At 63.2% G+C, this 16,409-nt stretch overlaps 1 protein-coding gene across 2 annotated transcripts in view; it reads right to left on the bottom strand.

The window, feature by feature from the left end:
• Window positions 1-1,285: 1,285 nt before the first annotated feature.
• Window positions 1,286-16,409, bottom strand: part of NCAN (neurocan) — a 28,821-nt gene continuing 13,697 nt past the window's right edge. Inside the window, exons 4-15 of one of the 2 annotated variants that reach the window (XM_033082131.2) lie at window positions 15,287-15,461; window positions 15,048-15,175; window positions 12,442-12,735; window positions 11,476-12,276; window positions 10,400-11,389; window positions 9,110-9,226; window positions 8,915-9,028; window positions 8,054-8,212; window positions 7,891-7,973; window positions 7,663-7,807; window positions 1,758-1,940; window positions 1,286-1,663 (exon numbers count right to left, since the gene is read on the bottom strand). In XM_033082131.2, coding sequence (XP_032938022.1) covers window positions 1,434-1,663; window positions 1,758-1,940; window positions 7,663-7,807; window positions 7,891-7,973; window positions 8,054-8,212; window positions 8,915-9,028; window positions 9,110-9,226; window positions 10,400-11,389; window positions 11,476-12,276; window positions 12,442-12,735; window positions 15,048-15,175; window positions 15,287-15,461 — 3,419 coding nt within the window. In that variant the 3' untranslated portion in view covers window positions 1,286-1,433. Of the gene's footprint in view, window positions 1,668-1,757; window positions 1,941-7,662; window positions 7,808-7,890; window positions 7,974-8,053; window positions 8,213-8,914; window positions 9,029-9,109; window positions 9,227-10,399; window positions 11,390-11,475; window positions 12,277-12,441; window positions 12,736-15,047; window positions 15,176-15,286; window positions 15,462-16,409 lie in introns of both variants that reach the window. The other variant, XM_033082132.2, reaches the window with a different exon arrangement.

The following is a 16,409-nucleotide window of genomic DNA, read 5'->3' as shown; positions in this document are numbered from 1 at the left end:
CGGGGGGTTCGAGACATCCTGAAACTGAGTCTCTAAATCTGCTTTAATGAACCGTGAAAAGAAAATTTGGGGGGTTTGGGGTGTCCTAGAGCGGGTTCAGGATATCCTAGAGCTGAGGGCAGCCCCTAAATCACTTTTAATGGGACATTAAAAGAAAATTCGGGGGGCTTGGGGTATCCTAGAGAGGGTTCGGGGTGTCCTAGAGCTGAGCCCAGCCCCTAAATCTCCTTTAATTTGCTGTGAAAAGAAAATTCGGGTGTTCAGGGTGTCCTAGAGCGGGTTTGGGATATCCTGGAGCTGAGCGCAGCCCCTAAATCTCCTTTAATTTGCCAAGAAAAGAAAATTTGGGGGGTTTGGGGTATCCTAGAGCCGAGGGTAGCCCCTAAATCTCCTTTAATTTGCCGTGCAAAGAAAATTCGGGGGGTTCGAGGTGTCGTGGAACTGAGCACAGCCCCTAAATCACTTTTAATGGGACGTGAAAAGAAAATTCTAGGGAATTTGGGATATCCTAGAGCTGAAAAAAAAATTCGAGGGGCGGTTTCGAGATATCCTAGAGCTGAAAAGAAAATTCTACCGGGATGTCACAGCCCTGGGAGGGGACAGCGGGACAGGGGAACCTCGGGGATGGGACACGGAGGATGTTTGAGGCAGGAATCACCCCCAAAAAAAATCCATCGGTGTGTCCCCATCTTGTGGGGGACGCCGCGGTCACCAAGGGGACACACGTGGCGACCAAGGGGACACACGTGGCGACCAAGGGGACACAAGTGGCGGCCACCACCGGACTGGTGGCGGATGTGTCACAGGGAGCCCCGGGAGGGAATCTGGGAATTAATGGGGTGAGGGCAGAGCTGGGAACGCGCCCCAAAATCCCCAGAAAAAGGGAAAAGGGGAGATCGCTCAACTGTTAAAAAAATTTATTAAAATGTCCAGCAGTACAGAAAGGCAGAGTCAGAAATGGGGAGGGGGCGTCGGGGAGGGGTCGGGGAGGGGACACGGCAGTCACGTCGCAAACAGCAGAGATCGGAAAGCGCCGGACACGCACACACACACACACACACACGCACACACACACACGCCAACCCGAAACGAACGGAAAAAGGGACAAAAAACCAAACCCAGCACCCCCAAAACCGGGACACCCCAAAACCGGGACATCCCCAAAACCGGGACATCCCCAAAACCGGGGGTGCTGGGGCAGGGAAATGGGGAGGGGGGCGCTGCTAAAAAAAAACCCCCAGAGCCACCCCGGGTGGGATGTGGAGGTGCTGCCTGATTCAGCCCGGATTTGGGGGGGGTCCCTGTGTGGGGCTGGGGGTTTCAGCCCCGCTCGGGGGGGGCGCTGAGCGTGGGACATGCAGGGAGGGCTGGGGACGCACACGCAGCCGCCCCCTCCGGATCCTATTCCCTAAGGAGCTAAAGCCAAAAAGGGGTTAAAAAAGAGGGGGCGAGGTGACCGAGAGGGGTCGGGGTGGGGAGGGGACATCACCACACCCCCCGCTTTGTGCTCGCCCTCCTCTAGAAGTAGTGGCCCTCCTGCATCCAGTCCAGGCGGAGGTGCTGGCGGTGTTTTCGCCGCTCCTTGCGCGGTTTGTGGTGCTGGTGCTGGTGGTGCTGGTGGCTGTGCCGGTGCCGCCGGTGCCTCCGCGCTCGGTGGGACCGCCTGGCTAACGGGGGGGGGGCAACCACAGCGAGGGGGTCATGGGTCCTGTCCCCTCCTCTCCCCCCTCCCCAAATCCCACCCTGACCCCACTCACGTTTTGTGCAGAGGATTTTGGGGCGGTCCCACTTGCCCGTGCTGTGGCACTTGATGGTGGGCACGTGGCGCTGGGTGAAGCCCTGGTGGCACTGGTAGCGCACGCTGGAGTGGATGTTGTACTTGTCCTTCCTCTTCCCCACCGGGAAAGCGTTGGGGACCTCCGGGGGGGACCCGCAGAGCACTGAGGCAAAGAGCTGTGTCACCCCCTGGTGCTGGGAGGTACTGGGAGGCACTGGGAGTTACTGGGAGTTACTGGGAGTTACTGGGAGGCACTGGGAGTCACTGGGAGTTACTGGGAATTACTGTGAGTTACTGGGACTTACTGGGAGTCACTGGGAAGCATTGGGAGTTACTGGGAGTTACTAGGAGGCACTGGGAGTTACTGGGAGTGACTGGGAGCCTCTGGGAGTCACTGGGAGCCACTGGGAGTCACTGAGAGTCACTGGGAGTCACTGGGAAGCACTGGGAGTCTCTGTGAGTTACTGGGAGGCACTGGGAGCCACTGGGAGTCACTGGGAGTCACTGGGAGTCATTGGGAGTCATTGGGAGCCACTAGGAGTCACTGGGAGCCACTGGGAGGCACTGGGAATTACTGGGAGTCACTGGGAGTTACTGGGAGCCACTGGGAGCCTCTGGGAGTTACTGGGAGCCAATGGGAGTTACTGGGAGTCACTGGGAGTTACTGGGAGTCACTGGGAGTTACTGGGAGCCAGTGGGAGGCACTGGGAGGCACTGGGAGTTATTGGGAGCCACTGGGAGTCACTTGGAGTTACTGGGAATCACTGGGAGTCATTGGGAGTTACTGGGAATTACTGCGAGTTACTGGGACTTACTGGGAGTCACTGGGAGTCTCTGAGGGTTACTGAGAGTCACTGGGAGCCACTGGGAGCCGCTGGGAGTTACTGGGAGTTACTGGGAGGCACTGGGAGTCACTGGGAGTCACTGGGAGTTACTGGGAGGCACTGGGAGGCACTGGGAGCCACTGGGAGTCACTGGGAGTCACTGGGTGTCACTGGGAGTCACTGGGAGCCACTGGGAGTCACTGGGAGTCACTGGGAGGCACTGGGAGTCACTGGGAGTTACTGGGAGTTACTGGGAGTTGCTGGGAGTCACTGGGAGCCACTGGGAGTCACTGGGAGCCACTGGGAGGTTACTGGGACTTACTGGGAGTCACTGGGTATCACTGGGAGTCACTGGGAGTCACTGGGAGTCACTGGGAGTTGCTGGGAGGCACTGGGAGTCACTGGGTATCACTGGGAGTTGCTGGGAGGCACTGGGAGGCACTGGGAGTCACTGGGAGGCACTGGGAGCCACAGGGGGTTACTGGGAGTTACTAGGAGTCACTGGGAGTCACTGGGAAGCACTGGGAGTTACTGGGAGCCACTGGGAGTTACTGGGAGTCACTGGGAGTCACTGGGAATTACAGCGAGTTACTGGGAGCCACTGGGAGCCACTGGGAGTCACTGGGAAGCACTGGGAGTTACTGGGAGTTACTGGGAGTTACTGGGAGGCACTGGGAGTTACTGGGAGCCGCTGGGAGTTACTGGGAGTTACTGGGAGTCACTGGGAGGCACTGGGAGTTACTGGGAGTTACTGGGAGGCACTGGGAGTTACTGAGAGTCACTGGGAGTTACTGGGAGCCACTGGGAGTCACTGGGAGCCACTGGGAGTTACTGGGAGTCACTGGGAGTCACTGGGAGTTACTGGGAGTCGCTGGGAGCCATAGGGAGGCACTGGGAGTTACTGGGAGTCACTGGGAGTCACTGAGAGTCACTGGGAGTTACTGGGAGCCAATGGGAGGCACTGGGAGTTACTGGGAGTTACTGGGAGTTACTGGGAGGCACTGGGAGTTACTGGGAGCCGCTGGGAGTTACTGGGAGTTACTGGGAGTCACTGGGAGGCATTGGGAGTCACTGGGAGGCACTGGGAGTCACTGGGAGCCTCTGGGAGCCTCTGGGAATTACTGGGAGCCACTGGGAGTTACGGGGAGTCACTGGGAGCCACTGGGAGTCACTGGGAGTTACTGGGAGTTACTGGGAGTCACTGGGAGTCAGTGGGAGCCACTGGGAGTCACTGGGAGTTACTGGGAGTTACTGGGAGCCACTGGGAGTTACTGGGAGGCACTGGGAGGCACTGGGAGTTACTGGGAGTTACTGGGAGGCACTGGGAGTCACTGGGAGTTACTGGGAGTTACTGGGAGTTGCTGGGAGTCACTGGGAGCCACTGGGAGTCACTGGGAGCCACTGGGAGGTTACTGGGACTTACTGGGAGTCACTGGGTATCACTGGGAGTCACTGGGAGTCACTGGGAGTCACTGGGAGTTGCTGGGAGGCACTGGGAGGCACTGGGAGTCACTGGGAGGCACTGGGAGCCACAGGGGGTTACTGGGAGTTACTAGGAGTCACTGGGAGTCACTGGGAAGCACTGGGAGTTACTGGGAGCCACTGGGAGTTACTGGGAGTCACTGGGAGTCACTGGGAATTACAGCGAGTTACTGGGAGCCACTGGGAGCCACTGGGAGTCACTGGGAAGCACTGGGAGTTACTGGGAGTTACTGGGAGTCACTGGGAGTTACTGGGAGGCACTGGGAGTTACTGGGAGCCGCTGGGAGTTACTGGGAGTTACTGGGAGTCACTGGGAGGCACTGGGAGTTACTGGGAGTTACTGGGAGGCACTGGGAGTTACTGAGAGTCACTGGGAGTTACTGGGAGCCACTGGGAGTTACTGGGAGTCACTGGGAGTCACTGGGAGTTACTGGGAGGCACTGGGAGTTACTGGGAGTCGCTGGGAGCCATAGGGAGGCACTGGGAGTTACTGGGAGCCAATGGGAGGCACTGGGAGGCGCTGGGAGGCACTGGGAGTTACTGGGAGGCATTGGGAGTCACTGGGAGGCACTGGGAGTCACTGGGAGCCTCTGGGAGCCTCTGGGAATTACTGGGAGCCACTGGGAGTTACGGGGAGTCACTGGGAGCCACTGGGAGTCACTGGGAGTTACTGGGAGTTACTGGGAGTCACTGGGAGTCACTGGGAGTTACTGGGAGTTACTGGGAGTTGCTGGGAGTCACTGGGAGCCACTGGGAGTCACTGGGAGCCACTGGGAGGTTACTGGGACTTACTGGGAGTCACTGGGTATCACTGGGAGTCACTGGGAGTCACTGGGAGGCACTGGGAGTCACTGGGAGTTACGGGGAGTCACTGGGAGTTACTGGGAGGCACTGGGAGTTACTGGGAGCCGCTGGGAGTTACTGGGAGTTACTGGGAGTCACTGGGAGGCACTGGGAGTTACTGGGAGTTACTGGGAGGCACTGGGAGTTACTGGGAGCCACTGGGAGTTACTGGGAGTCACTGGGAGTCACTGGGAGTTACTGGGAGGCACTGGGAGTCACTGGGAGTCACTGGGAGTCACTGAGAGTCACTGGGAGTTACTGGGAGCCAATGGGAGGCACTGGGAGGCGCTGGGAGGCACTGGGAGCCTCTGGGAGCCTCTGGGAATTACTGGGAGCCACTGGGAGTTACGGGGAGTCACTGGGAGCCACTGGGAGTCACTGGGAGTTACTGGGAGTTACTGGGAGTCACTGGGAGTCACTGAGAGTCACTGGGAGTCAGTGGGAGCCACTGGGAGTCACTGGGAGTTACTGGGAGTTACTGGGAGCCACTGGGAGTTACTGGGAGGCACTGGGAGGCACTGGGAGTTACTGGGAGTTACTGGGAGGCACTGGGAGCCACTGGGAGTCACTGGGAGCCACTGGGAGGGGACAAGGGACACCAATCCGGGTCACCCAGGAGCTGGTGGCTTTTCTCTCGTCCTTCAGGGTGGCAGCGAGGTGTCCCCAGGGTTTAATTGGTTAATTAATTAATGGCCTTGGGGTGTCATTAGCGCGCGGGACGGGGAGGAGCGGCTGGAGGTTAACGGGATTTACCGAGAAAAGGAAAATGGGAATTTAATGGGTTTAATGGGAGCGAATGAAACAAATCCGAGCGCGGAGGGAGGGGTGGGTGGGGGGGCAAAGAGAGAGGGGAAAAAATGGAGATTTAGGGGAGGGATGTGGGAATTCGCCTGGGAAAGGTTTGCTGGGGATGAGGAGGAGGATGGGGGATGGGGACAGGGACACCGGGATGGGGACAGAGACACTGGGATGGGGACAGGGACACCAGGATGGGGACACCGGGATGGGGACAGAGACACCAGGCACTGTGGGATGGGGACACGGGGACCTATGGGATGGGGACAGGGATGCCAGGGGACAGCAGGACGGGGACACCAGGGATTATAAAATGGGGACAGGGATGCCGGGGACAACAGGACAGGGACACGGGGACCTCTGGGATGGGGACAGGGATGCCGGGGGCTGCAGGATGGGGACATCGGGACGTGTGGGATTGCAGGACAGGGACACCAGGGATTGCAGGATGGGCACAAGGATGCCGGGATGGGGACACCGGGATGGGGACAGAGACACCAGGCACGGTGGGATGGGGACACCAGGACCTGTGAGATGGGGACAGGGATGCCGGGGACAGCAGGACAGGGACACCAGGGATTATGGGATGGGGACAGGGACACCGCGGACAGCAGGACGGGGACACGGGGACCTCTGGGATGGGGACAGGGATGCCGGCGGCTACGGGATGGGGACATTGGGACGTGTGGGATTGCAGGACGGGGACAGCAGGGATTGCAGGATGGTGACAGGGATGCCGGGGGCAGCAGGACAGGGACACCAGGGGTTGCGGGATGGGCATAGGGATGCCGGGGATAGCAGGACGGGGACACGGGGACCTCTGGGATGGGGACAGGGGTGCCGGGATAGGGACAGAGACACCAGGCGCCGTGGGATGGGGACACCGGAACCTGTGGGATGGGGACAGGGACACCACGGACAGCAGGACAGGGACGCAGGGACCTGTGGGATGGGGACATCGGGACGTGTGGGATTGCAGGACGGGAACACCAGGGATTGCGGGATGGGGACAGGGATGCCGGGATAGGGACAGGGACGCCGGACTGGGGACAGAGACACCAGGCACGGTGGGATGGAGACATGGGAACCTCTGGGATGGGGACAGGGATGCCGGGGGCTGCGGGATGGGGACATCGGGACGTGTGGGATTGCAGGACGGGGACACCAGGGATTGCGGGACGGGCACAAGGACACCGGGGACAGCAGGACGGGGACACCAGGGATTAAGGGATGGGGACAGGGACACCGGGTGCTGTGGGATGAGGACACCAGGACCTGTGGGATGGGGACAGGGATGCCGGGGACAGCAGGACGGGGACACGGGGACCTCTGGGATGGGGACACCGGGATGGGGACACCGGGATGGGGACAGAGACACCAGGCACGGTGGGATGGGGACACCAGGACCTGTGGGATGGGGACAGGGATGCCGAGGACAGCAGGAAAGGGACACGGGGACCTCTGGGATGGGCACAGGGATGCCGGGGACAGCAGGATGGGGACATCGGGATGTGTGGGATTGCAGGACAGGGACACCACGGATTGCGGGATGGGCACAGGGACCCCAGGGACCCCAGGGATGGGCACAGGGACCCCAGGGATGGGCACAGGGACCCCAGGGACCCCGGGATGGGGACAGGGACCCCAGGGATTGCAGGATGGGCACAGGGACCCCAGGGATGGGCACAGGGACCCCAGGGATTGCGGGATGAGCACAGGGATGCCGGGGACAGCAGGACAGGGACACCAGGGACCGCGGGATGGGCACAGGGACCCCAGGGACGGGCACAGGGGCCCCAGGGATGGGCACAGGGACCCCAGGGATGGGCACAGGGACCCCAGGGACCCCAGGGACGGGCACAGGGACCCCAGGGACCGCGGGATGGGCACAGGGACCGCAGGGACCCCGGGCCGATGCCGGGCCGGGCCGGGGGGCAGTACCTGTGCCTTTCTTGCAGATGTAGGGCAGGTTGTAGTTGCAGGGCACATCGTTCCACTTGCCGATCTCGTGGGACACGAGCACCACGCAATCCTCGCCGCCCGCGAAGAAATTGTCGGGTTGGTTCTCCCTCCAATTCTCGTATTGCTGCGGGGCCACCAGAGACCGTGACACCCTGGGCGCCCCCTCCTCACCCCCCGAGCCCCCCCTCGAGCCCCCCAATCCCTCACCAAGCCGGTGTTGTCGGTCCATTGGAAATCCTGCTCCACGATGCGGTCGTTGAGGCCGATCCAGGTGTTCTCGTGGCCGAATCCTGCGGGGAGAGGAGCCCGAGGCTCGCACGGAGGAGGCGAGGAGCAGCCGGGGAGGGGGGATCAGGGACCCCAGACCCACCGTTGATGAAGGCGTGCTCCTCCTGCGAGTGGATGCTGGTGAGGTGCCCGGCCCGGCGCCGGCAATCGCGCTCCGCGTCCTCCCAGGAGCGCCGGCGAGAGAAGTAGCGATAGCAGTGGCCCTGGAACTTGTGCCAGTTGTGGTCACAGCCCTCCGTGTCTGCGGGGACGCGGCGACAGTGGTGACAGAGCGAGGGGGTGACCCCTCCTGGCCGCGCCGTGCTGGGTTTGTGTCGCCTTGCAGCTCCCCAAAGCCACAGCGGGCGGGCAGTGTCACCGAGGGGACATTGGGGGGACATTGGGGGGACACTGGAGGGCAGCGGGGGGACACTGGGGGACACTGGGGGGACACTGAGGGGCAGTGGGGGACACTGGGGGACACTGGGGGACACTGGGGGGACACTGGGGGGACACTGAGGGACACTGGAGGGCAGCGGGGGGACACTGGGGGAACACTGGGAGGACACTGAGGGACACTGGGGGACACTGGGAGGACACTGAGGGACACTGGGGGACACTGGGGGACACTGAGGGACACTGGGGGACACTGGGGGGCAGTGGGGGACGCTGGGGGACACTGGAGGACAGCGGGGGACACTGGGGGGACACTGGGGGACACTGGGGGACACTGGGGGGCAGTGGGGGGACATTGAGGGACACTGAGGGACACTGGGGGACACTGGGGGACACTGGGGGAACACTGGGGGACACTGGGGGGCAGTGGGGAACACTGGGGGACACTGAGGGGATACTGGGGGACACTGGGGGACACTGGGGGAACACTGGGGGGACACTGGGGGGACACTGAAGGACACTGGGGGGCAGTGGGGGGACACTGGGGGACACTGGGGGCTGTCCCCACCTTTCTCGCAGCGGCTGCCGCCGTAGCTGGGCAGGCAGAGGCACACGAAGGAATTGATCTCGTCGATGCAGGTGCCGCCGTTCTGGCACGGGCTGGACAAGCAATCATCGATATCTGCGGGGACAGCGGAGCTGCGGGGACAGCGGCGACACTCCGAGGAGAGGAGGGGGGCGTGGGCACCCCCCGGGCACTCACCGATCTCGCAGTTCTCGCCGGTGAAGCCCGGGGCGCAGCTGCAGCCACACACGGTGCCGTTGGCACGGCTCGTCCCGCCGTGCAGGCACGGGTTGGTTTGGCACGGGTCTGCCGGGGCTGCGGGGCGGCAGAGAGCCGGGCTGGGGGTGCGGGGCCACCCGCGGGACCCCGGTGCCATCCTCGGACCATCCCAGTGCCATCCCAGTGCCATCCCAGTGCCATCCCAGTGCCATCCTCGGACCATCCCAGTGCCATCCCAGTGCCATCCCAGTGCCATCCCCGCACCATCCTTGTGCCATTCTCGCACCATCCCAGTGCCATCCCAGTGCCATCCCAGTGCCATCCCAGTGCCATCCCAGTGCCATTCTCACACCATCCCAGTGCCATCCCCGCACCATCCCAGTGCCATCCCAGTGCCATTCTCACATCATCCCAGTGCCATTCTCGCACCATCCCAGTGCCATCCCAGTGCCATCCCAGTGCCATTCTCACACCATCCCAGTGCCATCCCAGTGCCATCCCAGTGCCATTCTCACACCATCCCAGTGCCATCCCAGTGCCATTCTCACACCATCCCAGTGCCATCCCAGTGCCATTCCCGCACCATCCCAGTGCCATCCCAGTGCCATCCCAGTGCCATTCCCGCACCATCCCAGTGCCATCCCAGTGCCATCCCAGTGCCATTCCCGCACCATCCCAGTGCCATCCCAGTGCCATCCCAGTGCCATCCCAGTGCCATCCCAGTGCCATTCTCACACCATCCCAGTGCCATCCCAGTGCCATCCCAGTGCCATTCTCACACCATCCCAGTGCCATCCCAGTGCCATTCTCACACCATCCCAGTGCCATCCCAGTGCCATTCTCACACCATCCCAGTGCCATTCTCACACCATCCCAGTGCCATCCCAGTGCCATTCTCACACCATTCCAGTGCCATTCTCACACCATCCCAGTGCCATCCCACTGCCATTCCCACACCATCCCAGTGCCATCCCAGTGCCATCCCAGTGCCATTCTCGCACCATCCCAGTGCCATCCCAGTGCCATCCCGGCATCATCCCAGTGCCATTCTCACACCATCCCAGTGCCATTCCCTCCCCATCCCCTCCCCTCCCCATCCCCTCACCATCCCCGCACCATTCTCACACCATTTCCCGCCCCATCCCAACCACGAAATTTGGCCAAACGGAGCCACCTCGCCCAAACCACCCCCTCAGCCCCTCCCGCTCGCCCCGTGGCCACCAGCCCCGCTGTCCCCCGCGGCCACCAGCCCCGCTGTCCCCCGCTCACCGAGCCCGCTGGCGTTGCCCACCCAGGCCAGCAGCTCCAGCGCCGGCTCCTCCCCGCTGCCGCTGTCCGCATCCAGCACCGGGGACCCCCCCGCGCCCCCCAGCTCTGCGGGCCTTGGGGGTTCTGTCCCCGCGGGCTCTTCCCTCCTGACCTCCCCCGAGGCGTCCTCCTCTCCGGGGGTTGGTGTCGCATCCTCGTGTCCGGGGGTGTTTGGGGAGCCGGGGGTGGCGGGGGGCTGCCGGGGACCCGGTGGGGACAACAAGAGCTGCTCGGTCCCCCCCGGCTCGGAGCGCTGGGTGGGTTGTGGGTCTGGGGGAGTGAAACTTGTGGACCCCTCCTCAACCAGCGGCTCCAGCACCGCCACCTCCGCCGGCCGCTCGGTGCTGGCCCACAGCACCACCTCGGTGGCTGAAGGGGACGCTGAGGGGACATCCCAGACCGGGGGTGACGCGGTTACTTCGCTGCTGGGCTCGGCTGCGCCATCCCCAACAACCCTGGATTCCTCCGGCTGCTCCTCCCTGGGCTCGGCCCCACCTTGGGGCACCGCGGGGCTGGAGCGGGGCCCGGGAGGAGCCCCCTGGGTGCTGCCGGGGGTGGCCGGGTGTCCCTCGGAGGGACCTTCGGGCTCCAGGAATGTCACCGCCTTCCTCTGCCTCTCCAGCGCTCCGTCCCCTGGCGCTCCGCTGCCGTCCCCGCCGTCCCCGCGGGGCTGCGGGGACACCTCGGGACCCTCGGCCACCAGCGGGGCCGGGGGCAGCGGGGGCAGAGGGGGCACGGAGCGCTCCTGCCAGGGGGTGTCCCCGGAGAAATCCTCGGTGGCATCAGCGGGTGGCACCGGGGAGTCCCCGCGGGCGCTGGGAGTGGCACTCGCGGTGATGTCGCGGTGTCCCCGAGCGTCGCGGGGAGTGGCGGGGGACGGGGATGGCACCGGGGGGATCCCTGTGGAGGTCCCCAAATCCTTCGGGGGATCAGGGGCCGTGACCCTGAGCTCTGCAAGAGATGGCAGCGCCGTGGGGTCACCGAGAGGTGACAGCTCTGGGTCCCTGGTGTCACTTACCGGGGCTGGTGTCACTTACCGGGGTTCGTGTCCTCCTCCAGTGCCTCGGGGGACACCAGGGGACCCTCCCGGGGGCTCTCGCTGCCGCTTCGGGGGAAGTCCCACAGCTCCACGGCGTTGGCTGCGGCTCCCTTCACCTCCTGCGCCAGCACGGGAGCCTGGGTGACAACGACCGCTGCCACCGCGGTGTCCCCAGCTGCCACCACGGGGTCGCGGCTGTGCCGCTGGAGCTGGAAGTAACGCCCGTTCAAGCCGGGGTAGCTCCTCCTCGGGACACCCGGGGTGGCGCTGGGGGTCTCCGGGGTGGCGCTGGGGACCGTCCCCAAGGACGAGCCGGTGCTGCTCTGCAGGGCTGGGCTCTGGGAAGGCGACAGGAGGGTGGCAGGGGGTCCCTGAGGGTCTCCTTGTGCCGGGCTGGCGCTGGGAGGATCCCGCCGGGAGCTCTCCGGAGCTTCATCCACCGCGTTGAGAATCAACTCGTGGTGAGGCCACACCAGCGAGGTGGCCTCGGTGGGTGGCACGGATGTCGCAGCGCCCGTGCCCAGCTCTGGAGCCGCCGGTACCGATGCCAGGGTGGTGCTCGGGAGGTCACCTCGCTGTGCCACCGTGCTGTCACCCACTGGCCGCAGCTGCTCGTCCTCATCCTCGCCCAGCCCCGCGGCTCCCGGAGGTGGCAGGAGGTCGTAGGTGTCGCGGGGGATGTCGCGGGTGTCCCCCGATGTGCCCAGCTCCTCGCTGTGCTCCACCAGCACGTTGTCGCTGCTCGGCGGGTCGTGTGTCACCGTGTCGCTCTGCTCCTCCGTGTCGCTGTGCCCCGCCGCTGTGGGGACACCGAGGGTGTGACAACACCAAGCACCGCATCCCCCTCCCCTCACCGAGCTCCCTCCCAGCGCCTCTCCCCTCATTTATCTCATTAATTCCCCATTAAATATTCATCCACCGCTCCCCGAGGGAAGGGAGGAGCGGGAGGAAGGATCCCCCTCACCTTTATAGCAATAAGCGTCGAATTTGGAGGCGGCGGGGGGGAAACCGGTGCGATTTGGGAACTGGTAGAGGGTCCGCACCCCCGAGGAATCTCCCCCGCATTTCCTGCGGGGCTGGCGGATGGGGTAGCGCACGCTGCCATCGGCCAGCCAGCCCGGGTCGCACTGGTCCAGCCCCTCTCGCCACGCCAGGTACAGCTGGCCCGTGGTGGCCAGAGCTGCCCCGCGGCTCCGGCAGTGCCTGCGGGCTCCCTGCCAGGTGAAGCGGCCCGGAGCTGTGGCGTAGAACACGGTGCCTGTGGGGACACGGGAGGGGTTGGGGACGCGGTGGCAGGGAGTGGGGAGGTGGCTTTGGGGGTGTTGGTGTCGCCTCGTGTGGGACGCACCCCGTAGCCGGAGTGTGGCTGGAGGGGGAGAGACGGATACGTGGCCAGGGAGGGACATTGTGGGCACCTAAACATGGCCAGGGAGGGACACTGTGGGCACCTAAACACGGTATGGCCAGTGAAGGACAGCCCTGGGCACCCAGACATGGCCAGAGAGGGACGTTGTGGGCACCTAAACATGGCATGGCCAGTGAAGGAAAGCCCTGGGCACCCAGACATGGCCAGGGAGGGACACTGGTGGCACCTAAACATGGCATGGCCAGTGAAGGACAGCTCTGGGCACCTAAACATGGCCAGGGAGGGACATTGTGGGCACCCAGACGTGACATGGCCAGTGAAGGAAAGCCCTGGGCACCCAACCATGGCCAGGGAGGGACAGCCCTGGGCACTCAGCCATGGCATGGCCAGTGAAGGACAGCCCTGGGCACCCAACCATGGCCAGGGAGGGACAGCCCTGGGCACTCAGCCATGGCATGGCCAGTGAAGGACATCGTGGGCACTCAGACATGGCATGGATGGTGAAGGACAGCCCTGGGCACCCAGCCATGCCATGGCCACGGAGAAACATCTATGGGTACCCATCTGTGCTCCTGGCCACGCCATGGCCACAAAGGGACATTCCCGGGCACCCAGACATGTCACAGCCGTGGAGAGCCACCCCTGGGCACCCATCTGTGCTCCTGGCCATGCCATGGGCACAAAGGGACATCCCTGGGCACCCAGCCACACTGTGACCACGGAGGGACATTTGGGCACCCAGCCATAGACACGGAGGGACATCCCTGGGCACCACATCCCTGGGCACCACATCCCTGGGCACCTAGCCATGTTCCTGGCCATGACATGGGTACAAAGAGCCACCCCTGGTCACCCATCTGTGCTCCTGGCTGTGACATGACCACAAAGGGACATCCCTGGGCACTCAGACATGTCACAGCCGTGGAGAGACATCCCTGGGCACCTAGCCATGCTCCTGGCCATGATATGGGCACAAAGAGCCACCTCGGGCACCCAACCATGCCTCAGTCATGGTGGGACATCCCTGGGCACTCGTCCGAGATTGTGGCCATGCCAAGGGCGCAAAGAGCCACCCCTGGGCACTCATCTTTGCTCCTGGCCACACCATGGCCACAAAGGGACATCCCTGGGCACCCAGCCGTGCTCGTGGCCATGCCATGGGCACAAAGAGCACCCAGTTGTGCCACATGCAGCCACGGAGAGACATCCCTGAGCACCTCGCTGTGCCACTAGTCACACTGAGGGACATCCTTGGGCACTCATCTTTGTTACTGGCCACACCACGACCACAAAGAGCCACCCCTGGGCACCCAGCCGTGCCACACCCATGGTGGGACATTCCTGGGCACTCATCTTTGCTCCTGTCCATGTCATGGCCACAAAGGGCCACCCCTGGGCACCCAACTGTGCTCGTGGTCATGTCATGGCCACAAAGGGACATCCCTGGGCACCCAGACATGTCACAACCGTGGAAAGCCACCCCTGGGCACTCATCTTTGCTCCTGGCCACACCATGGCCACAAAGGGACATCCGTGGGCACACAGTTGTGCTCGTGGCCACGCCAATGTCACAAAGAGCCACCCCTGGGCACTCATTCATGCTCCTGGCCATGCCATGGGCACAAAGGGCACCCAGCCGTGCCACAACCACGGAGAGACCTCCCTGGGCACCCAACCGTGCCACTAGCCACACTGAGGAACATCCTTGGGCACTCATCTTTGTTACTGGCCACACCATGAGCACAAAGGGCCACCCCTGGGCACCCAACTGTGCTCGTGGCCATGTCATGGTCACAAAGGGACATCCCTGGGCACACAGCCATGCTCGTGACCATGCCAAATGCACAAAGACCCACCGTGGACACTCATCCGTGCTCCTAGCCATGCCATGGGCACAAAGGGCACCCAGCCGTGCCACAACCACGGAGAGACATCCCTGGGCACCCAACCGTGCCACTAGCCACACTGAGGGACATCCTTGGGCACTCATCTTTGCTACACCACGACCAAAAAGGACCACCCCTGGGCACACAGCCGTGCTCGTGGCCACACCATGGCCACAAAGGGACATCCTTGGGCACACAGCCGTGCTCGTGGCCATGCCAATGTCACAAGGAGCCACCCCTGGGCACACAGCCGTGCTCGTGGCCACACCACAACCACAAAGAGCCACCCAGGGCACCCTCCCCGCGCTCAGCCCTCACCTCGCAGCTCCCGGGAGTAGCAGTAGACATCGTAGAGCTCGTGGGGCTCCCTGCGCCCGTAGCTGCGCACGCCGGGGAGGCTGTTCCGGTCTCCGTAGCAGCCGGGCCGGGACAGGGTGATGGGGTACCTGCCGGGAGGGGCACGGTGGGCGCTGGGCTGCGCTCCGGGGGATTCCGGGGTTGCCCGGGGGTTGCCCGGGGGTTGCCCAAAGCGGGGTTGACTCGCCCCGCTCGCTCACCGCACGCTCTGGTCGCTCAGCCAGCCCGCGTCGCAGTTGTCGTAGCCATCCTCGAAGGCGGCCTGGAGGTGCTGGGGGGAGGCGATGTCGGCGGAGTTGTCGCGACAGGCGCGGCGAGCGGCGGGGAAGCTCAGGGCGTAGCGCTGGCCCGCGGGTCGGTAATGGAACACAACGCCTGGGGGGCACACGAGAGGGGAGGTGGCACCGCGGGCACGGCTGGGGAGGGGTCTGTGGGGTGTAGGGTTGGCACGGGATTTAGGGCTGGCACGGGATGTAGGGCTGGCACGGGATTTAGGGTTGGCACGGGATTTAGGGTTGGCACAGGATTTAGGGCTGGCACGGATTTAGGGCTGGTACGGGGTGTAGGGCTGGCACGGGATTTAGGGTTGGCACGGGATTTAGGACTCATGCAGCTTGCAGAGTCCACAGGGTTTGTGGGGAGCACGACTGGCACGGGGTGCAGAAATAGCACGGGTTCAGGATGGGCACGTGGTGTAGAATTAGCACGGGGTGCAGAACTGGCACGGGGTGCAGAATTTGTGGGGGATGCAGGGCTGGCACTGTGTCCATGGGGTGCAGAATTGTCATGGGATGTCAGGATTGGCACGGGGTTCAGGATTAGCACGGGCTCAGGATTGGCACGAGGTGCAGGGGGTGCAGAATTAGCACGGGTGCAGGATTGGCACGGGGTGCAGAATTAGCACGGGGGTTAAGCATTGGCTCAGTTCTCATGTGGGGCTCACGGCTTATATTGGGTACAGGGCACAAACAGGGTGCACAGCTCACATCTGGAGCTCACAGCTCTCACGAGGTGTAGGGAATAATTGGGTTACTGGGAATAATTGGGGGTACAGGGAATAATTGGGGAACAGGGAATAAATGGGGTGCAGGGCACAAATGGGGTACAGGGGATAAATGGGGTGCACAGATCACATGTGGGGTTCTCACGAGGTGTAGGGAATAATTGGGGAACAGGGAATAAATAGGGTGCAGGGAATAATTGGGGTACAGGGAATAATTGAGGTACAGGGAATAATTGGGGGTACAAAGAATAAATGCAGTACAGGGAACAAACGGGGTGCACAGCTCTCATGTGGGGTTCACGGCTTATATGGAGTACAGG

This window comes from Catharus ustulatus, chromosome 29, assembly GCF_009819885.2.
Source record: "Catharus ustulatus isolate bCatUst1 chromosome 29, bCatUst1.pri.v2, whole genome shotgun sequence".
NCBI lineage: Eukaryota > Metazoa > Chordata > Aves > Passeriformes > Turdidae > Catharus > Catharus ustulatus.
This window is presented reverse-complemented; position numbering and strand designations above follow the sequence as displayed.